At 31.8% G+C, this 26,405-nt stretch overlaps 4 protein-coding genes across 4 annotated transcripts in view; all 4 read left to right on the forward strand.

The window, feature by feature from the left end:
- Positions 1-947: 947 nt before the first annotated feature.
- Positions 948-3,121, forward strand: LOC138131418 (uncharacterized). Its single transcript, XM_069048406.1, has 5 exons — positions 948-1,115; positions 2,010-2,148; positions 2,214-2,405; positions 2,466-2,571; positions 2,845-3,121. Exons 1-5 carry the CDS (start codon positions 1,043-1,045, stop codon positions 3,058-3,060), a joined length of 726 nt encoding a protein of 241 aa, XP_068904507.1. The 5' UTR covers positions 948-1,042; the 3' UTR covers positions 3,061-3,121.
- Positions 3,122-4,259: 1,138 nt separating this feature from the next.
- LOC138131425 (uncharacterized) lies at positions 4,260-6,152 on the forward strand. The gene is made up of 5 exons (XM_069048410.1): positions 4,260-4,460; positions 5,230-5,365; positions 5,421-5,612; positions 5,677-5,782; positions 5,883-6,152. Exons 1-5 carry the CDS (start codon positions 4,385-4,387, stop codon positions 6,072-6,074), a joined length of 702 nt encoding a protein of 233 aa, XP_068904511.1. The 5' UTR covers positions 4,260-4,384; the 3' UTR covers positions 6,075-6,152.
- A 930-nt stretch (positions 6,153-7,082) lies between these two features.
- On the forward strand, positions 7,083-9,926 carry LOC138130114 (uncharacterized). The gene is made up of 6 exons (XM_069046489.1): positions 7,083-7,233; positions 7,370-7,457; positions 8,494-8,635; positions 8,693-8,884; positions 8,946-9,051; positions 9,653-9,926. Exons 2-6 carry the CDS (start codon positions 7,385-7,387, stop codon positions 9,875-9,877), a joined length of 738 nt encoding a protein of 245 aa, XP_068902590.1. The 5' UTR covers positions 7,083-7,233; positions 7,370-7,384; the 3' UTR covers positions 9,878-9,926.
- Positions 9,927-12,924: 2,998 nt separating this feature from the next.
- Positions 12,925-26,405, forward strand: part of LOC138130112 (X-linked interleukin-1 receptor accessory protein-like 2) — a 28,395-nt gene continuing 14,914 nt past the window's right edge. Inside the window, exon 1 of the mRNA XM_069046486.1 lies at positions 12,925-13,411. Within this exon, the coding sequence (XP_068902587.1) occupies positions 13,203-13,411 (209 nt within the window). The 5' untranslated portion in view covers positions 12,925-13,202. The remainder of the gene's footprint in view (positions 13,412-26,405) is intronic.

Below are 26,405 nucleotides of genomic sequence, written 5' to 3' on the forward strand. Positions count from 1 at the left end.
ACCATACTGTACCACCCTAAAATTTGGACATATGGACCAGTTGTATAACAATTTGACACCAAATCATGGTTAAGGTTATGTTCACTTCACTTCCCGTACCTTTCTTCCGTGAATTCATTTTCAAAACAAATTTAATGAGAAATCAGGAGAAACCTTTTCGAATTTGAAATAAACTCTCGCTCGTTAGGGCGCAGGCTCAGTTACATAAAAAAATGTTGACACTCAATGTGACCAATCGTATTATCATGAAAATCACAGTTTGGCTCATACCAACAAGACAACGTTTTGACAATTGTTTATTAAAAAAATTCAACTATAAGTACTTAGATGTAACATAACAAAATCTAAAACACATCTAATTTCATACTTATTGTTTACTTTTTTGTAAAATAATAAATCTGAAATTGTACAAGTAACTGTACTATCGCTGGCCAAAAAAACTCGTACACAGATGACAGAACAACAGATCCAAAAATTAAAAATTTGAGTTGTGTAAACATCGCTTTTTTAATAAAGGTTATGTATGCATAGGTTTGATTTTTTGTTTGGCCAATAAAACGGTATCTTTATCAACACCAACCTCAGTAGCAATTGCCCGTATCGAAATCCTGTCTGTTAAACGTTGCGCTATAGTCTTTTTTTGAATTTCAGTTAAACCCATTTTTTCGCATTGACTTTGACACTTACAATAACGTATGACGTTGTAGACTTTAATTTACAATGCTAAAATTTTGGCTGTACGAGTTTTTTTTTGGCCAGCGATAATATATCATAAAAACTCCACCTTATTTAATCATTTGAAATCGATTAAAAGTAAGTTCCAAAAGTCGACTGATGGTTTATCTCAAAATGAAAATCTGACGATTTATACTAAATAACGCTATTACTTATCAATAGCTCTAGAGTTTTTGATGACAATAAAATCAGTTATGATTATATCATGCTGATATTATAAAGTAGATAAAAGGATATAAGTATAAGTTACCAGAACATTTATACATCTGTTAACGCTAGTTTTAAAGAGCTATTTTGTTTTATTACAATGCGTCAGTTCTTAATACTAATCGCCTTATTTGCGGGTGTTATCACCTACAGCGTAAATCCTCAGTTAGATGGTGAGTAATAGTTATTTATGCAATGAGTTTCTGTGTAAATTGGGCTGTTCTAATTACCCGAGGGACAAGATTAAAACACGAGCGTAGCGAGGGTTTTAAGGCCTCGAGGGCAATTAGAAAAGCCCAATTTACCCAGAAACGAGTTGCATACAAAATTTTATTGTTTGAAACGACGTCCCTGAAGCTTCCAAATCTTTTAAAAATGGTTTTGCATTTGCTTTTGACAGTTTTGACAAATTTTTCTAGACCTGTCAGAAATGTAACGTTGAATGTGTTGTCTAGGGCAACGGTTCGTTATCTGCTCATTTTGCTTTAGGGCAGTTAAGAGGCAGTTTACAAAGGAGAAAATGAGCTTGCAAGGAAAATAGTAGTTTATTTGACGAGTTTGTGTGTAAATTGGGTCTTTTTTGGCACGCGTGGGCCATTTTAAAACGCGAGTGAAACGAACGTTTTAAAGGCCCACGAGTACCAAAAAAGGCCCAATTTACACACGAACGAGTTGAATACAACGTTTTTTTGTTCGACGAGCCCCTTAAAGGCTCCAAATCGCTTAAAACCTTTAAAATTAACTTGACGTTTCGTTTTGACAAGTGGAGACATTTATCAAAATCCGTTCACATAGGAGAAAATTCTCAAATTCTGACAGTGTCGAACAAAAAATAGGTTTTTATTAGATTTTTTCGCGTAGACTCATGCAATTTAATCTGACGAAGTAGTTTTAAATTAAAAAAAAAAGAATCTATCCTTTGTGGTGTTTTTATGTATTATTGATAAACTTATTTTTTTAATCCGACAGAATTAATTGAATTAATAAATATTATTATAATTAGTAAATATTAATTAGTTAATAAATATAAGTAATTGGACGAGATAAAAAATATTATCTAATTACAGATTATTCTTCAATTGACCCTTACGTCTTTGAAGATGAAATTAACAGTACTATTGAAGGTCTGAGACCAGACATTCCGGATCCACTTGTAGTTGAACTTTACGAAATTGATTTACCAGAAACAGAAGATGCAATTATAACGTGAGAATAAATAAATGATAAATGGAGAGCAGGCATTGTTTAATGATAAATAATATCAATTACAGAGGCAATGGTACTATAACTAATTTGAATCTTGCTGGACTTCAGTCATTTCAAGTAACATATTTAAATTTCGCCATTGTTGGAATGAGACTAAATTTGACTTTAGATCTTCCACAAATTGACTTTTTCACCGATTACAGTTTAAATCTTCTGGTTGGAAATACTGTACCTGTTTTCGGAGATGGTAACCTTACGTAAGTTACAAAGTGATATAGTCATTAATATTTATGTTACGTATAATTCTATTTATGTAGCATTCATATCGAGGATTTAGAAATCCAGGCAACTGCTCAAGCTAACTTAACAGGTGGAATAAGCGTTCAGAATCTTGAGCTACAAATTACGATCGGAAATGCGACAGTAAGTACTAAAAAGATTATACAATTTAAATCAATAAAATTGACGAATTTTAAAAAATCCAGGTTCATATTATGTATAATAAGTGTTTTGTCTGAACAACAAGATAGTATTGATCAGAGTTTTTATTGGAAAATATGTTATCAAAATGAAACAACAATTTCAATTTATTTTATTGTGTGTAACTCAATAACATATTTTGTACTATTTTTTAACTTCGGTTAAAGAGTAAATTTTATCGTTATTATTACAAGTAAATTTCTATTTTTATTTTAGTTCGATCTTCATGGTCTTTTCAATGATGAAGAATTGAGTGACCTCATTAGTTCAATTCTCAACGACTTGGCTGTTAACTTGATTGACGAAAATCAAGAACTTATCACGCAAATTATTAGTCCTATCGCAGAATCACTTATCAATTCCATTTTGGCCACTCTTCTAGCAACAACTACAGTTCCTCCAGATGTAACAACAACAGCAATCCCAACATAGGCTTTCTTATTATGAAATTATTTTGATGAATTTAAACATAATAAAGATGGTAACATGTAAATCTTGTTCTGTTAATTTTAAACCCTAAATATTGTTTTTAAATAAAGTATATTGAAACTACAAAACATATGCAAGATATTTTTATGTTGTTTGATTTATATCAAAGCATAAGCATAAGCTTCACTTATGACTTTATTTTAAAGAAGTTTTTAAGAGATTGCAGAGAACTTGGCGTAAACGTTAAAAAATCAGTAAAAGTTTGACACAATCGTCATAGGTAGAAAAAGGCTGAAGATGCTAAATGAAAAAATTATGATTGCACAATTGCTTTATTTTCAAATTGTTATTTGTAAGTTTTCTACAAAATTTTTAATAAGTTGATCGTTGGTAATTGATAATGGACTTATTATACTTATTTTTACTTCACTGTTGATGAAATTATCTTTATTTTGAAGTAACACGAGTATGTATAAACCTTTCTGCACCTTTGCGCAATGTGAAGAAAACGTTTAACAAAGAAGTTGTTCGAAACATTATTTACACAAATCATATCTTGTATTTTTAATAATTTTTTTGTTCGACACTGTCAGAATTTGAGAATTTTCTCCTATGTGAACGGATTTTGATAAATGTCACAACTTGTCAAAACGAAACGTCAAGCTAATTTTAAAGGTTTTAAGCGATTTGGAGTCTTTAAGGGGCTCGTCGAACAAAAAAACGTTGTATTCAACTCGTTCGTGTGTAAATTGGGCCTTTTTTGGCACGCGTGGGCCATTTTAAAACGCGAGTGAAACGAGTTGAATACAACGTTTTTTTGTTCGACGAGCCCCTTAAAGGCTCCAAATCGCTTAAAACCTTTAAAATTAGCTTGACGATTCGCTTTGACAAGTGACATTTATCAAAATCCGTTCGCATAGGAGAAAATTCTCAAATTCTGACAGTGTCGAACAAAAAACTACTATAAAGTGTTTCTATGATTTATACCTTATCATGATTTTTTTTGTGATTACTCATGTTAAAGTTCATTGGATAATATTATTTTAGAATATGGGAGCACACACCTTCTTATCTTCAAAAGCAATTTAATTAAATAAAAGTATTTTTATGTTTCATTGCAGGTGTCAAGAAAACAATATAATCTTACTTATCACTTACAGAGGTCAACAGGACCACTTAAACTATATAATAACAAATATATTTCACAAAATTCGTATAATTGCATTTACTTTGTGGATCAGCAAAGTTGTTCTTCTGAGGTATAATTATTAAAGTAATTTTGCTTGCAATATTCTTAACTGTGTTTTCGGAAATTGCAAGACCGACCATGAAACAACTCGTAGTGGTACTTTTTGCTCTTCTGAGTGGAGCTTTATCTTCCAATGTAAAGCCAGAAATTTATGGTGAGTCTTTATTTCATATTGAATTTCAATTGAAATGTTCATCAAGTTGGCTTTGACTTTATTTTTTAAAATACAACAACATCGTAAATTAAGTTGGTTAGACAAAAATCAAAGTCAATTTGATGAACTTTTCAATTGAACACGTGTTATATTTATAATTATTATAAATATTTCAGTCAGGTACAGTTAATTTCAAAATTATAGAGTACACCTAATTTTCTACAGTGTGAAATGCACTTAAATTTTTTGTCAATGATCAATGTCAATTTTGACAAACAAATTCCGAATCTAACCGAAAACGCGAAAGTGCTCATTCTTTCCAAATTAGAAGAAGATCCGGTGGATAGCCCAGTATTATAATATTGTGAAGAGCACCGAGCAGAGGATAAAACAGACAATATTATGGAGTTCTAAAGTATCAGCGACATTTTATGTTGTCAAATTTACCTAACCTATATAAAAAATCTGACGCTCAAATTTCAAAAAGGCATCTTTACATGTGGAAAAATCTGTAATAAATCGACTTCTTGATTTTTGGGGTGTACTCGATAATTTTGAAATTAACTGTACGGTCGGTGGACAAATAAAACTGGGACACTTAAAATTTAATCTGTGTAAATCAGACCATTGAATTGTCAATATATTTGTCAGTGTCTACATAATATGTCATACCAAAGTTAACCTATTTGTGATAAAGCCGTAATTAAACGATGCAAATTTGTAAATTTCGACTGTACATTTTAATAAATTACATATTTTACATTTTTAGGGGTGTCCAATATTGAACCCTACATTATGGAAGATCTAATTAACAGCACAATTGAGGGTATAAGAGCTGACATTCCAGAGCCTTTGTTAATCGACAATCTTACAATTACAATTCCTGAAGAAATTACATTTCTAACGTAAGATCTGGATGTTATTTTGTACTAACTTTGACAAGAATTTCTTCATTTACAGAGGTACTGCAGATCTTTCGAATTTTGAACTTACTGGTTTGAAAGGTTTCCAAGTGCCCTACTTGAATCTTGCAGCAATAGGAATGATACTAAATTTTACTTTCGTTCTGCCTTCTCTAAATCTTAACACTGATTACTGGGGAGATCTTCTAGTTGCTGATTTGATACCACTTTATGGAGACGGCAAAGCTAAGTAAGTTTCCCAGTATTCAAGAATGTGAACAGACCTAATTTGTTTAATTTTTATGTACCTAAAGCATTCACATTGTGGATGCTGTAATTGAAGGAAGCGCTCAAGCTGAACTTAGCGATGGATTAGGAGTTAAAAATCTTCGTATTCAACTAACAGTAGGATCAGCCACTGTAAGTTTAAGCAATACATATTTACTTTTGCAGTAACATGTTAATTGTTTGTTATTGGTAATGATACATAGTTCTTTAAATCATAACTCTCTGATTTCAGTTTGACATTCATGGTGCCCTCGATGATGAAGATTTCAGCGCTATTTTAAGTGAAGTTTTGAATGATGTCGTCGCCTCTTTCATCGATAATCATCAAGACGTCATTTCAGACCTTATAAGTCCGATTGTTGAAGAGCTTATTAATGCCATTTTGCAATCTACAGCAGCTACAACAACTGTAGCTCAACCGTAAACGCAAAATTTAACGTTACCATTGCACATTATATTTGTCTATTTTCAATAATATTATAAAATAAAATTTCTACTAAAATTCTTTTGTATTATTTAATTGGTTTTCAGGATATTCATCAATTCATTCTGCAATATAAACATTTTACTCATTCATATCACAAATACATACACTTGTATTTATATTAAAGAAAATTAAAATACATGGTGTTAATGATTATTCTACGTTATTAATTTTAATGGACAATAGTTTTTGAATTAGGTATGTTATTGAAAACAAGTGCAGGTGTGATAAATACGCACGAATTAAGTGAGTAGGTACTTGTTAAAGATATCACTAAACATGATTGGATTCATTAGATAAGTAAGAAATTCCTTCTATAACATATTTTTCATTAAAAACAACTAACAACAAACAACTATTAGGTAGGTACCTAATAGTATATTATTCAATGAGCGAATAATGATGGCTATTACTCATGAGGATTGATAAATAAGTTTCATTATTAGACAAACTGAAACTGACGTTTTGCATTAAAATTTGCTATTGAACTTCATAAACTAGAAGCTATGAAATTTGTCGTGAGTTTTGAAATTATTATTATTCAACGGGGCGTGGGTAATGACCCCTGTTATCTAATAAAAACACTTTATTAATTACGCTATTATACAATAGAAGCAGAAAATGGTAGTTTATTTAACGAGTTCGTGTGTAAATTGGACTTTTTTTGGCATGAGTGGCCCAGTTTAAAACGCGAGTGAACGAGTTGAATACAACGTTTTTTGCTCGACGAGCCCCTTAAAGGCTCCAAATCGCTTAAAATCTTTAAAATTAGCTTGGCGTTTCGTTATCAAAATCCGTTCACACAGGAGAAAATTCTCAAATTCTGACAGTGTCGAACAAAAAACATTTTATTTATTATATATAAACATAAATATAATTTTAACTTTTAACTACACCATAAACCTGTAAAAGTTAGGTTTCTGGGCCATAAAGCTCAAACGTATGTGTTTTGCAGGTGTGATAAAGCGAACAATTATAAATACCTACTTGTTGCAGATATCAGTAGATATCAGTAGATTCATTAGATAGTGATGAAATCACATAACATAACATACCATAAATCATTTTCATTAGATATTGTTGTGTTCTTTTTCTCTAGGTATGTACGATCTTTCCCGTTGCAGTAAAATTGAAAATGTTATAAATGTAACAATATTTGTAAATTAAAGCTGTGTATGATATAAAATTCATAACTGCATCTAACTTTTAATCTTTTCATATTTTTTATTTTGCAGATTAACATTGTCAACATGAAAAATTTTACAATCTATTTAACACTCAGTCTTCTATGTGGATGCGTCTTTTCGGTGTCAGATTATGAAGGTAAGATCAAATTTTCTCTCGACAATGACTTTTATTCAAAACATTTTAATAAGTAATGACAATCTCGTCAGTTTAAAACTCTTAAATATTTGAAATTAAAATACAATTTAAATTTAAAAAAAAATGTTGTCAATTGTCTTAATAATTAGGCACAACAAAATTTTCTAAAAAATAGAATAATTATTTAAGACTATATTGAACTTTATTATTTTATAAAAATACGTTTAGATGAAACAGCGATAACGTTGAGCGGAGATAGTAAATGCGATAAATTCCATAGTTCACAGTTCAAGTTCAATATCTAAAAATCACAAATATTTTTAAATATCTTGCCTCAATTATAAAATTTAGCTTTTAACATATACCTATTACTTATTTTAAGTTGGATCTTTTGAGAGAGTCCTTTACGGTTTTTAATTCAGCACATACCGAATGATAATAATTAGCCACTTATTCTAACTTTGAAAATGAATTGTGGGTTGCATTTTCAATTCCGCCGAGCTTATTATAGCTTCTATCACTCGTGAAATATACCGGGTATCAACCACCAAACCTGGCCATAGGCACATTACACATATTAAAATAATATATGAGTTGCTATGAAACATATTATTGTTTCGTCAAATTTGCCCAATAATTGAACTTAATACTGCTCTGTGATCGTTCTTCCCTTTTCCAAATTTCAAAAGTATTTCTACTTTCTACGTTACCTACATCAAAAGTTTCCTGATGGCATTGTTTGTACGGATGATAATTATAGCTGTCAATATAACATTACACAATAATATATTTCATAGCAACTCATATTTTATTTTAATATGTGTAATGTGCCTATGGCCAGGTTTGGTGGTTGATACCCGGTATACCCTGATATCCAGTATAATTATACTCACTAAGTATAATATTAATTTTGTTATTTTAGCTGAGATATTAGGAGGGCGCTTTTTTAATAATAGTTAGAAGATTAATATCAAACAGTACTTGAATTTATATTACGGAATGGATATTTCTTATTTTATTAATTATTCTTCTGTAGATGATAGTGAAATATCACCATATATCATGGAAGGCATGATCAATTCCACAATTGAAGGGCTCAGACCAAGCATTCCTGAACCTTTAGAAATTGACCAGCTTGACATCAACTTTGGAGACTTCATCGGGGAGTCACTTATAAGGTCTAATATACTGTTTTGTATTTTGAAATCAAGTTTTTAGTTCAAATTATGCTACAGTGGTAATCTTCAACTTTCCGATGTAAGCGTCAGCGGACTAAAAGGATTTCAAGTAACTTTTCTTAATTTGGCTGCTTTAGGAATGATACTAAATTTCACTATAGAAATGCCTCCAATTGATCTTTCTACTGGATATTTGGCAGATACTGTCTTGTTGACAATTTTACCAATTTATGGAAATGGGACATCAAAGTAAATATTATGTACCTACTTTTATGTGCTTTTTGTCATACTAAAGTTGTATTGTATTTAGAATCCAAATTGAAGGTTTGCAGTTGATGGGCAGTAGTCAACTCAACCTTACCTCAGGAATGCAATTCAAAAATTTCAAAGTTGCAATAGGGTTAGAACGTATGTCGGTGAGTATATAACTTTGAAATAATTATCAGTAATATTTGTTTTTCTTGTTACTTTTTTATTGTTTAACTTACTATGAAATTAATTTAAAATTTGTTAATAAGTTGATAACCATTGTTTTTGTGTCGTTTTTCGTGACTTTCAATAAGTACCTACACAAAACTGGTGATGTAGGTAGGCAACGGGTGTTTTTTAAAATTTGACGTCGAAGTTGGCGTTGAAGAGTCGATTGTGAACGCACCACCGGATTATAACTCTAACTCTGATAAGCTGTTTAAATCTAATCACACTTTTTGTGTGTTTTTAATATGCAATTTAAAAAATCGGTCTTTTCTAAGACGAATGGTTGATCATCTGTTTCAATTTAACCTCACTTTTTGCCTTGTTTGTGTTTTTAATCTATAATTTGAAAAATAGGTGTTTTTAAGACGAGTGGTTCATTCACGATCGACTTTTCAACGCCAACTTCGACGCCAAATTAAAAAAAAAACACCCTTTACACTCATAGAGAAAATGTAAACAGTTAGAAGAAATTTGAATATGAATATGCTAATTTTTAAAGATGAATTACTAATGAAAATGTATTTTTTTAATTGTTTTTAGTTTGAAGTTAACGGTCTGTTATATGACGACGAATTTAGTTCCTTTGCTAGCACATTGGTAACAAGTCTTCTCAATGATGTAGTTATCCCCTTCCTCAATGAAAACGCGGGAATAGTTAGTGATTTAATTAGTCCCATGATTGAAGGCCTAATCAACGACGTTCTCGCCGGAATGACCGCCACAACCACAACAGTTTCACCTGATATAACTGCTGCTGTTTTTTAAATCACTTTAAGTTAAACTATTAAAATTATATGTCTTCATAATTTTATTACATACATTGTTTCATTTGTTTCTCTTCTACAATTTTTATTAATCATTAATTAATTACTACTTACATAATTATCTCCAGAGACAGTATTTAACATAAATTTATAAATAACTCTGCAAATGTAACTTAGTGTTTGGCATATAAAGAGCGAACAAATTAATTTGTAATCGAGTTATCCATGAATCCGAAATCGTATGTCGTTACTTGAACTCCACGCTCCAATAAACACAGCATGAAACACAGGTTAGATCTCGACATATCAATTGCAAAGACATACGGATTCAAATACATGGATGACTCGATTACAAATTAATTTGATCGCTCGATACAAGCTGTCTTTAAAAAACGGCCCACGCTATAACTTTGCTATTGATGACCCAAGTGAAAAAAAAAATATAGGTACAGGAAACGAAATGGTTCTAAAACCACTACAAACCTGAGTGAGCATATAATTATAATTTTTACATATATCCTCTACCCATTTATGGCCAATCGGCAACTTTTATTTTTCAAATGGTAACCTATAATTTTTTTTTTTTTTGTTAATCCTGCTAGAGTTTTTTTTCTGATTGCAATAAAAAAGCTATACCCTTTGATGACAAAATTTCTGAAAATATGTTTGTAATGGTGTTTTCAATAAGTAACGGATAATGGACCCATCTCAGTTTATACAGGTGTCCCCAAAAAAAAAAAGACGAGTCCATAGCTCTCTTATTTATCGGATGATTTTAATTATCTATACACCAAATTAAATCGTTGTTAATAGGCTACAAAACGGCTTAATAAATTCACCTATAGCTCCAAGGGTTTCAAGACTAAACTGTCAAAATATTTTTTTTCAAATGGGATTACATACTTTTTTTTAGTAATTCTGATAGAGATTTTAATTCTGAAAATAACAATGTATCACAAGTATAACTTCACATAAAAAAAAATTACACTAACTTTTGAAACAAATGACGAGCACCAAGCGAAAAGCTATCAAAATGCATTGCGTTACAATGTAATAACCAAATTAAGGTAGCTGGAAAAACAAATGACAAATAATAACATGTGGGATTGCGCAGATATGCCGCCAATGTTTAGCGCAAAATGGAACATAGACGATAGTAGCGGTTTTTTTTACATTTTTTTGGTGAAATTTTTGGTGTTTACTTGTGATACATTGTTGTTTTCAGAATAAAAATCTCTATCAGAATTACTAAAAAAAATATGTAATCCCATTTGAAAAAAGAAATTTTGACAGTTTACCCTTGAAGCCCATGGGGCTATACTTGAATTTATTAGGCCATTTCGTAGTCTATTAACAACTATTTAATTTAGTGTAAGATAATTAAAATCTTCCGATAAATAACGGAGTTATGGACTCGTCTTCTTTTTGGGGGACATCCTGTATATTTATATCGGTCAATAATTGCTTCCGCAAATTAACACAAATCACCAACAACGGCAAGACGATGACTGAACGATGGTATTATTTTATTGTTTTTCTTCAGTTGCAGTTTAAGAAAAAACAATGGAAAGCGATTAGGAACCTATCAACATTTTACCTTTTTAGTTCCCACTGCATAATTCGTTATTTTTATTCACGGTCGATTTTTTCTAAATGAAATGAAAACTTTATTTTAATAAATACAGAGATGGTAATTGGCTCGTGAAATTAAAGGGGGGTAAAATGACAAAATAATTTTGAGAATTTGCAAAAATGTTATTTAACAATTAAATGTTATATTAAAGAGTTCTTTTACCAGTTAAAATTATTGTACCTACCTATTTCTGATACACGCTGTAGGTATGTACATACTCTTTAGTATTAGTACTGATTTAAAAATGTATGTACAGTTAATTTCAAAATTATAGAGTACACCTAATTTTCTACAGTGTAAAATGCACTTACATTTCTTGTCAATGATCAGTGTCAATTTTGACAAACAAAATGCCTAATCTAACCGAAAACGTGAAAGTGCACATTTTTTTCAAATTAGAAAAAAGGTGGTCGATCCAGAGGTAGTCCAGTATTATAACAACGCGAAGAGCCCCGTGCAGAGGATAAAACAGACAATATTATGGTCTTCTAAAATATCAGCGACATTTTATGTTGTCAAACTTACCTAACCTACATAAAAAATATGACCGTCAAATTTCAAAAAGGCATCTTTACATGGGGAAAAGCTGTAATAAATCGACTTCTTGATTTTTGAGGTGTACTGTATAATTTTGAAATTAACTGTACATACATAATAAATTAGATAACTCTTGTAATTTCCCAAGAATCTTAATGGACAAGAACGGCGGCTTTTTCATAAAATACGTACGTATTTCGTATTAGTATTAGACTGTGACTTCAGTCGTCAAACGAAACTTCTTTATCATTCGAGAAACTCCAAACTTGCTGATGCGCAAATTTCTTAGAACTTCTCTTTGTTTTCGTTCACTTCTTTGTTATTGAATTACCAAATTTGTAAGTAAGAAATATGTATAAGTTTTACATTATTTTTAAATAATATAATATACCTACATACATAGATAATAGCAATCTAGCAATCAACATGAATTATTAATGTTAAATTGTAAATTCTGTCGCAACATAAATCAGTGTTGCTGTTAACGTAATAAATAATTAACTAATGTAATAAAATAACATAAAATACGGCAAACTAAATTTTATTACTCAATAAAAACATGTGACAATTACAATAAAAATTGTCATAACTTAGAACAATCCAGCTCTTATTGGGATTATGAAAAAGTAATGGATCAACCATTCAAAATTGAAAATTAAACAGAAAATAACTATTATCGTATAGTTAAAAATAATTGCTTTGATAATTGCCATAAAACGCATTTGTGCAATTGGCCAAGTAACCTTATAAATTTATTACGGAATAGCCGGTATTGCAGACGGTGAGAGATGTTCCTGTGCAGATTTTCTCCCCACTCTTGTAAACGAAAACACCCGAACTCGAACAGGTGAACCACGTTTCTTGGCGAACGTGAAATCGTTTTTTACTTCATTGCACATGTGGTCGTGAAAGAGTTTAGTGCGTTGCTGTGACTCCAGTTTTGTCAACTCATACGACACTAAGACAACGTAAGGCCGCAAGTGGTTGCTGCCCCAGTAATGACTCATTAAATATTGTCGACGTCTTAAGCAACGTAATTCCCGTTTTTTTAAATAAATATGCTAGTGCATTTCAATACTCGAACTCGCCGAAAAAACGATTAATTTAGTCGTGGTGACTCATTAGATAATCAGAATTACATCAGTCGCTATAAGAAATGGCAGTGTTAAAATTGAGTGGTTTATTTACTATTTTTTGTATAATCGATTATGGCCTAACCATCGAAGATTATTGCTCTGTTAACACGTACAGTACCAATGGGTCTTACATGCAGTTTACAAAAGAACCCAGCGTGGAAGAATTCGCAATTGCGGGAAAGTTTAAAGGACTGCATTGTTGTGCCAAAGGATACAGGAGCATCGAATGGTGAGTAGGTTTCTGTCTAACTTTAAATAATCACTGAAGATGGTTGCAAACCTGTTGAAACTTGCCGGCTTATTAGGAGAGGTCTTCACAAACTCATTATTTGATGGAAAGCCATCAAGTTCCGACTAGTCTAGCTCTTGATGACACACCTATTATAATATTTTTCTTTTGTTTGCTAACTAGTGCTAAAATTTCTCCCTACTACGATTTTGAGAAACAGATTAGCGTAATGCACATGGGTAAATGAATCACCTAAGATCTTTGTAATTTTAGAAGACAAAGCCAATACAATTCCAATATTAGGTTAACTGTTAACACATTCGATTGTTAATTATTGTTAGAATTATTAAATAGTAGGAGAGTAGTTTGGGTTCAAGTTTGAAAAAATTAATGTGACCTAAACAAATTTTCGTTTATGCTGAAGAGTAATGAAGATTAAGTCGCATTTTCAACTTGATGTTAAAAAAAATTATTTTATCAACTTACGTTAATAATGAGTCATTTCCAAGACTCGAGGATTGTGTGGAATTCTGGCTGTAAAAAATAATATTTTACCAAGAAATTGATTTTCAGCGAATGCCAGTTTCCAGAAGTAATGTCCTTTGTTATTTCCTTAAGCATCTTAAGGGGTAGTTACTTTATCTTCGCGGTTAATCTGGAATTAAAGGATGGACAGCTTTGTGTCCCGGGGTCTTATTTTATGCACAAAGGCATTAACTCTAAAAGACCATAAATTTCAAAAATGATGTTTAAGTTTTAGGAATTGAAAGTCTACGTATTTACCTTGAATACTGAGAGCCCAAAGTTTTTCGAATTCGGTATAAGTACAAAAAAAAAACTATATTTTTAATATGAAAGCTGATAATAATTAGAGGAACAGTAATAACTTGCTTGGAGTCCAAATTTTAGATTACATACACATTTATAATTTTAGATATTGAAATCGATGTATTGCGATTTTCTCTAAAAAATAAAGTTTGATGTTCTGCTGTGTAGGGATATTTCTGGTTGGTATTTTTCCGAGAGGCTAATTAAATTTATTAGGAACATGCTGAACTGAGATATTGTCAGAGCAAAAGAGATAGTCAAGCCATGTCCGAAAAAAGACTAGAGATTAATTAAAAATAGATAAAAGAAATTGACTTCTATTTTTCTATAGATTCTGTTACGTCAGAAAGCGGCTCTCGTGATGAAGATTAAATACGATATACATATTCCCAAAAAATTTAATTATCAATTAATTAAATTGATTTAATAATAATAATAACACTATACTTTGTTCGATCCCAGCATAAAAATATGAAATTGGCGAAGGTAATGTTTTCTCATATTGATTCCAGTAGCATAGTTGGAGATTTTAAAATGATATGTAGAGCTGTATGCGAATTAAATTTTCATTTTTGCATATCGTAATGAAAGTGGCACTTTTTTACACGAAAAGTCGTAGTGAAAGTAGTACTTTTTTGCATCATTTTATTCCATCTCCTTGGAGATTATTGTCAAAGCATTCCTATTTTTTTTTGTTGTAATTTTTCATAAATCCTTTTAGACCAAATTTCTCAACTTACATCGAAATGCAAAAAAAAAACCAGTGTGTACAACACGTAATAAAAGTCCCTTTTTTCACTTATTTGCTTGATTAACTCAGGCTACGCCCTCGTTAATCAAACTGCAAAATCATGAAAAAAAGTATGACTTTCATAACTAGTTATACAATTGTGTACCTATTTATGTGAATCATATAGATTGCGTGCTGTTACCGGTATTGGTACATTTTATTTTAAAAATACAAACTAGTGTTCCTTCCGAGCTATCTGACAATGTTTTTCATCTTGTAAAGTAGAGAATACGTTAATTCGAATATGGTTTCCGAAGCTCCAAACTTGTACAGCCTCGAGGTGGGGTTCGCGGTTTCCTTTCGTCGATACAACCACAAAAAAGAGCAAAACCAAAGAGAATCGTCGAGTCTGGTCGGACTGGACCTCCGAAAGTCGCCAATTATTTCTTGCCGCCAACAGGCTACAAATAAGCGGGTTCTAATAACATGTGTGTCTGAACATAAGGGAAACAAAAGCCGAAAACAGCAATAATTGGTCTTCTTTTGTGTCTTAAATTGATGGTGTATCGCCAATTTTCGAAAAATAAAGTGAGAACCACCGTCCGAGATCTTGGGAAAAAAACGTGGATTGTTACCTAAATATTTTAATTTTTTTTGTGACAACAGCTACCGGTTACGTTAAGTACATAATATTTTTTAAATTTTTACCACAGTACACCGCTACGAGATAAAAAAAGATAAGGTTTTGTTAATTACGTGGATGGTAATAAAATGCTTACAAATATGTGGATTACACCGTTTAAAGAATGTTCGAAATGCCGGAGGTTCTTTTGTGGAGCTTAATATGAGAATAATTGTAACAATGTTATATCTGGTAATTGAATATTTATAGTCCAGTCGGAATGACTCAGCATAAACATAATTGCTAGGTCCGTATTTGTAATGTTTGAAATTGGGAAATATCACTTTGTACTTTTTAAACTATTCATGCTACACCTATTAAACATTTTTTCTTTAATTGACGCTTTCGGTATATAATGTTACACCTTTTAAAAGCTGCTTGTTGTAAAAATATGTATTCAAATGTCAATTCAAAAACGATAGGGATATACAAGTGGACTATGAGGTTCCAACAATTTTAGCACACAAATCTGGGCATAATATGCCACGATAATTTTATATTTTTATCAAAAGAAGCTTCTGAAGATGATCTTTCTTCAGTTTTTCTTCGTAGACGTTTTGCTGTATGTATTTGGTTTATCGCAACATTTGGGATGGCTGATTGAAGATAAAATCAGATTATTACATTCGACTGGAGACCATTGAAAAAGCGGTTCCGTGTACCATCAGTTCGTTGCCGTGTCGTTTTCAAATCCTGTTCGGCCATATCCGTTCTCTGTTAACGACTACTAAAAATGCAAATAAAAGAAACAACAAACCGACTGAAAGGAGGAACGCGAACATGATCCTGTATTTCTATCACACGGTTTATATTTAAATTTCTTCACAAAACTTTAAAATTTTCATGAATAACCATTTGAACTACGAATACTTACTAGATATTTTTAGAAACACAACGGGAAATACCTAAACGTCAGCGTTACTTAAGTCACCACACCTTCAAACCGCGGGAAAATCTCATACTATTTAATTCCACTTCGAAAGATCATCCGTCATTTTTTTTTAAATAATGGAAAACGAAGTCGCATTCTTAATTTGCCGGTTCATTGAACGTAATCGTGACAGGAAAACTTGAGGGTGGCCCTAAGTGTGAAATATCAGATATCAATTCATATCCGGCCCCCGACTTTGACAATTTTGTCACGTCTGGAGCGGTATTCCATCTTCTTCGGAAGCTTATTTGCAAACTAGAAGTTTCACAGAACTGCAAGAAAATTGCCAAAAAAAATTAAGCAGTTTTGGACATAAATATTTACTGCAAGCAAGGGGAACGATCTGAAAGAAAAATCTAAGAAGATTCGGGGAAGCTGCGTCGCAGATTCTAAACGTAAACAGTTCTAGCAGAAATATAAACTCCCGGATGGTTATTTTGATACTTTAACGAGTTTGCGAAATTCAAGATCAGAACATTAGATGACCTATTGGAAAGTCGGTGTTCTTCGCCGTTTAAGATTCGGACCACTGTCGATGACCTCGTGGATTTTATTTATACTTATTGGTATCTACCTAGGAACAGTGGCCATTTTTATGTTAATTATGATGCGACGAAAGCGCAAGTGAAATAATGTATTCAGAGCACGGGAAATCGCAGACAGTAGACGATGGGCATAATGTGGGTAGGAACCAAAGCATAATGGCACAGAAGAACTCGTTGGTAATCGGATGGTGAACGCGTAGCACGCACCCACAAATATTTAAACACACATTTTGTTGAATTATTAAAACACACGATTTGCTATTAGATGACATTTATTACGAGAAACCAATTTATCATCACACGTTCTATATGGTTTCCATAAACACAGATTTCATTGAAAAACCGCTGTTGTTTTCCTCATAATTTGTGTACGTCAGTAGAGCGTCATCGACCAACATTTTTATTTATTTCAGTTCGGTTTCTTTTATTCTGCGTCTAGTTTATCCTCTGTTATTACAATTTTACCATGGCAGTGGGAAAAAACAATTTTATCGTGTTTGTTCGAAGTTGACAGATTACAGTTGGTTACAGAAAAAAACGAGAAATGAAAATTTTCCTAATGTAAATTTGGTTATTTGTCCATTTGGCAATTAATTGTTTACTTGACAAAATTCAATGACAATTCAAAATTCAATGACATTTTTAGAAATTATTTGATATAACAAATTGTAAAAATGTGTCAATTTTTTGTGACAGTTGGCGTTTTTTTTGCAAGCAACTGTACCTCTATTAATATTGTTTTTATTATAAAATGTAGAAATATAATTTTGAATTATGTAATGTCACTTTATTTTGTACTCGATGATTTTACGGAACCGTAAAAAGTATTACATTATTAAATTTTAAAAAAGCTTTCTGATATTCTGATATTGAGCAATCTATCCTAATTGTTGTCTTAATTGACCCAATTATGAAATATATTAATCAACTTAAGTAGATACATTATTATTATTTTTATACATAAACCCTGTGCTCCACGCACATGATCTAATAATAATAATAAATTCTGTTTTCACTTTGTCAAATTTTGTTGTTGTACTTTGACAACGTGAAGGGAGTCGAAAATTTTGTCATTTTTTTGAGATTAGCATTTTCGTGAAAGGATTTCAGAGAATGAACAAAGTAAGCGAACAACAAAGATCAAAATAGGGATGGCTTCACTTTTTCTAATACCACTTGTGTACTTATTGTTTCGATCCTTGTTAACATCGAACACTTTTTGCTTTTTTTGTAACTTTTTCATCCAAAATGGTTACGTATTAAAGTGAAAACAATCGATTTTTAGAAGTTTTATTTACCCTCCGCACAATCGTGTATTCTGAATCCTATTTGTGTCTTTTTCTACTTGTAATAAAATTTTCCTACTTGTTCTAAAATTGATTAGATGCAATAGAATGCACAGAAACAATGAGAACCGGGGCTTAACAAAAACTGTTACATCATGGAGCTGAATCACCGCTTCGGGGAATTATCGGGAAAGTTTACCTTCTGATATGTAATATAACTAAGTATTTATTTTCATAATATTAATTTTTTTCGATTAAAAAAAAATAATCGCAGAGCTCCATGTTATTGTGTTGTTTTTAATCGTCTATAAATTGAAATAAAACTGCAACATGGAAGCTTTGAAAAACTTGATTTATGTTCAAATGCTCGTTTGTTTCTAGGTGAATAGTCGTTTATTGATTGCTCGAAAAATTGTTCTCTTTCCAACCTAATACTTTTTTAGAAATCAACTTTCGAGGAAAGTGATTCATTGTGAAAATACGTGCGAACAACGCAACAAATTGTGAAGTTATTTCGAACACTTGTATAAATCGTTAAAACACAGACGGTGTTCGTCGCCTTCAGGTTTGTACCTCCTTAACGATGCGATTGATTTTGGACAGTAATGACAATATCATATCAGAATTCCCGGAACAACAGATTATTATTGAACGCCGGTGGTTGAAGTCACGAGCTTACCTGACTCCGATCTCCATTCAGATAATTCAATGGAGAACAATGGTCTTGACGACGGCCATTGTTTTCTATGTATGTTATTTATTGATGGTGGACCGATACTCCGGAAGTGCTGAATCTCAGGATCAGTACAGTAACAACGTTGAACAGGAGTGTGAGACCAGCAACATTGAAAAATTTGTATATCATTAAATAGACATTTAAATTAAATTAGAGTGCTTAATAAGCGTTGTTACACAGTTTCACGTCCAGTTTTATCAATACTTACTCGTACTTAAATTTACAATTTTCCACTCGTAGTTTCTGTAACATATAAAATAAAATTTGCAGAAAATGACCACTTTGAAACTGCTACTCACTAAAATCAACTTTTCTTATTTATTTTATAATCCGAAAAAACATGTTTTCAACATGTTACGTTATTTATGTTAAAATAATGTATTAGATATCAGTGACGAAATTGCATCCGTGCCACAAGCCAAGGAATTGGGCGCCGGCGGCGTTAAAATATCTGGAAACAGAGGCGTTCCGAAGGGTGTGTTAAATGGGTGGCCTCCGTCAACAGCAGGGTGCGCTAAGCTAAGGGTAAATTCCCAGAAAGAGGGCGGTGAAGCCAAAAGCTTTAACGGATGATGACAACACATGAAATATGAGTCTGTCAAAAAGGCAGTCGGACATCTCAATGAAAAAGGGCATGGTTTCATTCTGTTGGCCGACTTGTACTTTTATGTATTGTGACGAATTTATACAAGTATAGTTGCTAAAGTATTCTACTAAATCATGTAACCAAGTGTGAACTTTTTATTTAGTTGTACTTGAGAAAGTAAGTAATTTAATGAAGACAAAGGTAGTTGGTTTTGCTACTACGAGTGCATTCGGCATTATGAACATCATGATTCTATAATAAAACAAAAAACACACTAATAACGGTGGTGAGCCTTTAAAGAATGTGGTTAATTTTAGATGAGCAAAATAGTGTATTCGTTGAGATCATTCAAATTGCTAAACTCACTTCAGGTAGTGACCGAACTAGGCCAGACACAGGGTCTGCAACACAAAAAACGATGGACTCACCTCAGCGTTACATCTAAAGTCAAACTGTGTGGGAACTTGTTCGAAATTCCTGGAGGGTGCTCTCTGACATGAGCCGAAGATCTTATCCGAATGTTCATTCACAATACCACGGATTAATTGAGAAATTTGATTCCATAAGAATATTCACTGTTCAGTGATGTTGATTATGATCGCACATTACCCTGGTGTTGTACACGCATTTTTTAATATACTCGTAGAGGCACCAGGAAAATTGCCTATCATATCTTACCTACTCACTTTTTCTCCCCTGATAAATATCTAGTGTTTCTTTGGGCCGCTCACGCGTTCTTTTTTATTGTTAGGAGATGTAACAGGTTTGTCGGACAATTCGACGTCTCGTAGACGTACTTTGACCGACCAGGTAATAAGGGCGCGCTATGCGATATCTCTGTTATGTGGTTTCAGGTTAAACATTTTATTTTGATAGTGCTGCATCCAAATCTAAAATTTAACGTTTTTCAAGTCCAAATCCCGAGATAACTTCAATTGTTTTCACTTATAATCTCATAAGAGCATTAATTCTTTCCGGAAATTTTTTTGAGTGGGTTCCAACGACGTCGTATTAATTTAGGACGTTGTTGGAATGCACGAAAAATAATTTTCGGATATGAATTAATGTTCGAATGCAGATTCGGTAAGAAAATCGTAGCCACACAAACCCTGAAAAGAAGTAATCCATTTTTATATTGTGTAATTTAATAAAATGTGACAGCAAAAAATGTCCACTTATTAATCAGTTAATCACAGTTATACCTACAAAAAATTTCCAAGAAATTTTGTTGTTGTCTTGGTTATGGCTCGTGAGCTAATTTTTCTATTGATCATTAATGAGTGTCGTACGATTTTCAATGCGATTTCACGCGTATTTGCACTTTTAACTTTTACCCCTATTACAATAAACAGTCGATTGACACACTAAAAACAGTGAAATATAGCATATACCATTTTTATTTTTCACAGTCGTAGTAATACGAGTACATATTTACTAATCACAACATTCAACAAGATTGTTTTACTTAAATTTTATTTAATTATCAAATTTCAAAGATAGCGCTATAATATTGATTTCTGTTTTGAAAACAGTTTTAAAATTCACCACCATGTAATTTCTGGAAATTCATAGTACAAAAAAGCGAAGTTGATACTTTGTCAGTACAGTAAACAACTCCATTTTTAACGTTGCACGCGAAATGTAACTTATCTCGTACAAATAAATAATTATCAAGAAACAGCTGTTAGCCCATTTTAAAAACGGGGCGCTTCATTCAACGAAACCGTGTGCAAATATTAACACGTTTTTAATGTAAATAATGAAACCGGAGGAACGGACATTTTGTAATATAGAGCAAATAGACACTGAAAAGTATACTTCTCAGAATGTGTTATGGCCTGTAAGCGGCGCCTATAGAGACAAGAGCGCTAATATTTCTTATTGCTTTTAAATATGTCGTATGGTATGTTTGCGTTAAGCGGTGGCTATTATTTATGACATTATTGTATATTTTATAATATTGAACAAACTGGCCGGTAGAGTTGTTTCCCACAGTGCAACTTATTTTCAAACAAGTTCCACTTTAGTCTCATAAAGATTTTATTTTCTTACATTCTACTAATTCCGGTTATTTTTCCGTACACTCGTTTTTAAACTGCTTTTATCTAAAGTAAATATTCTCTTCAAAGTGATATTCCACGGAAATTTGCTGCAGTAAATTCTTCGAGTAAAATGTTTTAAAATGTCAAAATTGAGGAAGTCGTATATTGATGTGTTAAATGATATGTAATAACTCTGTGGTAATACGAAGTAATGCGTGTTTATAAAAAAATGTAAACCTCAAGAATTCTGCAATTTTTCTATGTTGCACAAACATGTGCAAATAATAAGGTTAAATTTATCTTTTAAAGTAAGCCTATAAGTTTTTGTATAAAAAATTCAAGGAAATTTCATCACCCATTCAAAATATGTAATAATGACTGTTTATCAGTACTTGTTTAGTTTTCTTATCAATGGCTTCAGTAATTACTTCACATCAATTAAATCGCCGTGAAAAAAATTACTACAATGTCTATAATTAATGAGGAATTAATAATTAACCGAATTATTGCTCGTTTAGTATAAACATTGCTTTCAATTTAATTTCAACCTCGTTGATCTGAAATCTATTTTTAAATTTCATGTAGCCATACCTGATAAGTTTTAATAACATTTCATAATAAGCACTACCAAAATAATTCCGCTAGATATAATATCGATGATAGGTATTCTAAGAATTCTGAAACGAGAATTGGATTGCTAATGAAATATTGCGTAACAACTACAATATTGTTCAGTTTAAATTAATTATGGTGGTGATAAAGAATTGCACAAATTTCAAATTGCTAAATGTATCCGTTACTGACTATCCTGTTATCAATTTTTTTTAAAATGAAACGTGCATTTTTTACGTCACTAGAACTCTTATTCAATGATTATGTCAATATGTTATTTGTCACAACACTCAAGAAAATGTTGAAATTATTTTTGTTTTTCAGAATTTCTTGAAAAAAATTAAAAAACTTTTTGTATTGAATAAATTGTTAGTATGTAATGTACTAATGTGATACCATCGCTTTAAGTAAGTGTTGCTTTAGCTTTTTTTTTACATTTTATTTTTATTAATTACATAACGGGTTTTTAGAGATTGATAATATGTACTACATTATAATAATTTAAATAATTTTATAGAAACGGTTTACTCAACTGTATTTATGTATTTGTTCCCCCACTTTTGTTTGCAACTGTAAGTATAAAAAAGCAAAACTGTTTGATGTATCAATATACCTAGGTATCGGTCGTTGTTGCTGGATTATCGTATTTTATTGATAAGTACTTAGTCTTTTCCTTATTTAGTAACTTTTTCCTGTTATAAATTTTTCATTGATAAATTTTATCTAAAAGTATATGTCATTAAACGTCTTTAAAAAATTAAAGAAGCTAATAGTAGGTACATTGATCAAATTCACCACAGTCACGAGACAGATAGTGATATTTGCTTTGATAGTGGTTCACTTTATAGATTAAACGTTTATTTGTAAATCTATGAAATTTCGCCGGGGTGTTGTAATTGAATTCTCCGACGAAAAGCGGCTCTATATTCGTTTGTAATATATCATGACAAATCAGGCTGTAATAAGGTTCCCTTTAACACACCTTATTAATTCTCACTAAAGCTCCGCCTTAACGGCTATTGTGCTTCGTCATTATATCCGTTCTTTATTTCTCCACCGAACCAGTTCGTCAAAGAATATGCTCTTCGGTACTTCTCGGAATAATTACATTAAAAAAAGCAAAATCATTACCCAAGGCTGCAAGAAGAAAATAATGTGAAGATTTCCTTCAGGATTAAAGTGATCAGATTCTGGGTATATTTACCTCCCAGGTCTGATCAATCGCAAATATTTACACAGTTCGAGTCGTCGGTAGCAATTATTTTGTCATTGTACCTTCTGCAATTTTACAGCTGCCATTTTAGTATGAAGTTTGAAAGACCTCTCGAATCTATTGTTCAAATTTTACCTGTGTTTGAAAAGAACATTTTTCTGGTGTAAATCACTTTAGACAGGTACGAATGATGCATAGGCACTTTTCGCCAACGATGCTACGTAAAACTCTGGCTTGTTTCCTATTGAAGAAAGGAGCCGCAAACTTAGGATTACCTTTACTGTTTTATTGCCGTGGTTTTTGATGATCTTCCCAGAAGTAAATGTTACAAATAAAATATCGAGTATTTATGAAAATTTATGATTTCGTTGATCTTAGCTTTCTTTTAAGACAAGGAATAACTTGGCAATGATTTTTTGAAATTTCTTTTAATTAGGTTTTTCACTGTACACTTTATTTATGTGTAATGCATTAAAGAAACAAATTACGGAATTGTTTCTTGAACATACGCTTGAAAATGATTGAGTTGTCCAGAAGATACGATAGATTGTAAATTACTCAGTTACATGTCCAAATAACTTTACTTAAAAAGGAGTTAATAATTATATAGTCCTCGTTGCCTATTTCAAACACAACTGTTTGAAAACCATTGGTGTGAAAATGCAGATTGCCAGGTCGATGTGTGGGTTTACTTTACTTTAAAATGTTAGGAATACAAATGCAAGGCAACTTCCTGTCAAAACACGTTTGACCCCGTTTGTTTCCCATATTCTTGATACGTTTAGGGTTTCTTTTAATGTCTCACTTTTTTTCATCGTCAAATCACTAACAAAAATATAATTGACCGCCATCTGAACTAATGTAATTATAAAAGTTTTTCTGAGATGTTGTCACTTGAAAATCTCGTAACTGTGATTTTTTGTGCATCGCTACAGATCCGATGCCTAGTGTGATCGATCCTATCATTTCGTACGTACAGTGATTAGCATCTGTTATCATTTTCTGTATGGCGGACACGTTTTGTGGGACTGTTGCTGTGGGAGGTCTGCCGGTGTTTTTCGTCATGTCTGTGACTGCTGCGGAATTTTGCAAACCACCTAAATACCTACATCGGCTCGAGACGATGTTTGATTCCAAGAGCGGATTGCAAACCTTTTAAGGATTGTTCAATCAATTTTATAATCATCATAATAAATCTTAGGACAATACTGTTTTCGCGTCAACTCCATGCAACTGCGTCTGACCGTTACTCCGCTTGTTAACAATGCAAGGGCTGCAATTGGTTACTACAGTTGCAAGACTTCAAGGTACCCAGGATGCAGGATTCGTATTATGTATTTATTTCTGGAAGCCAGCGAGCGGTTTTCTCGTATCTCAAATATTTATATTAACTTGATGTCAGGTTTTACCTACGTCTACAAAATGCCGATTTTGATTTTAATGTTTGATTTTTTTAGATATGTATTATAAAATAAAGTGTCATTTTATTATTTTTTGTAGATGTAGGAAAATTCTCAAAGTACGAAAATTTAAAATTTAAATTTTATTGAAATGATCTATAAAATATGATATTGTGAAACAGAAAAGTATTTATGTACTTTGGCTTTCCCTAAAAATTATCAGATAAATTGAGATAACAGTGTACTTCGTTGAAAACTAATTAACCAAAACCATTACATAATGATTTTGTTTTACACCTTCAAGTTTGTACTGTGGAAGAAAAAATATATGCATAAGTACATACAGTGGTTTTTATTGAAATAACTTACATTTCTGTTAATCTTTCCTTTTAATTTCTTACCATTATAATCGTGCCCCATATTGTAAAGTTACATCACTATGTGGTTATAATTGTATACAAACATGAATAAACTAAATATCAAAAGCGTCAGCAGTCAGCACGTACAAAAAAATAATTTCTTCCGTTTTGCGTTAATGCATCCGCATCCGTCAAAAACAATTTATAAATCCTTGTTCCTAAATTTTCTGCGCATCAACATAAATTATCCTCTCAAAATTAAGATTGTAGCTGAAAGACTGACCCTGAGCAATTATGAAGAACAAATTTCATTATGTATTTTTGACAAAATGTATCTCTAAAAATTTCGGCCAATGTGAACTAATACAGAGATACTGTAAGCATATTTAAAAAAAAGCATTATTCATGGTGGTTTTAGACTTTGCTTGTGTCTAAATATACATTTCTTTTTATGTCGAAACAGATATTGCACACACATGTACAGAAATATATTCGAAAGTACTTAATGTGCCGGATTTGATTTTTTTGTTTTGTTCTAAATGTGCTTACTTAAACATACTGTTTTATGTATCCTATTATGTAAAATATAAAAATGCATTCATTGTGTACATGAAGTTGATTCCTGAACAAATTAACATGTTTTGCTTCGTACCCTGCCCTGATTTTTAAAGAATATTCTGACTGTTGGAGTTCCGTTTGTTCCTGCAGTTTTAATTAGAATTGAATTATACTCTAAGGAAGTGCGTGGAAAAATATGTCACATCCATCATTCCATCAGCTTGGGACTTCTAAGAATCATTATAAATGTACGTTTTTGTGACTAGAAACATGGTATTTTTACGCAGAAAACTGCGTTCATCATCATTGCTGCACGACTTACAGCAAACTTACGTTAACACAGCTAAGTTTCGTGGCCGAGTCTAGGTTAAATTATTCTTCCTTTAGATAGATGATTTTCAAAAAGAAAAAAGAATCATTAACGATACCTAACAAATTTTTGATGAAATGGACCGTGTTTGTGAGGACAACCTTTTTAAATGGACA

This window comes from Tenebrio molitor, chromosome 5 (genome assembly GCF_963966145.1).
Source record: "Tenebrio molitor chromosome 5, icTenMoli1.1, whole genome shotgun sequence".
In the NCBI taxonomy this organism is placed as follows: Eukaryota; Metazoa; Arthropoda; class Insecta; order Coleoptera; family Tenebrionidae; genus Tenebrio; species Tenebrio molitor.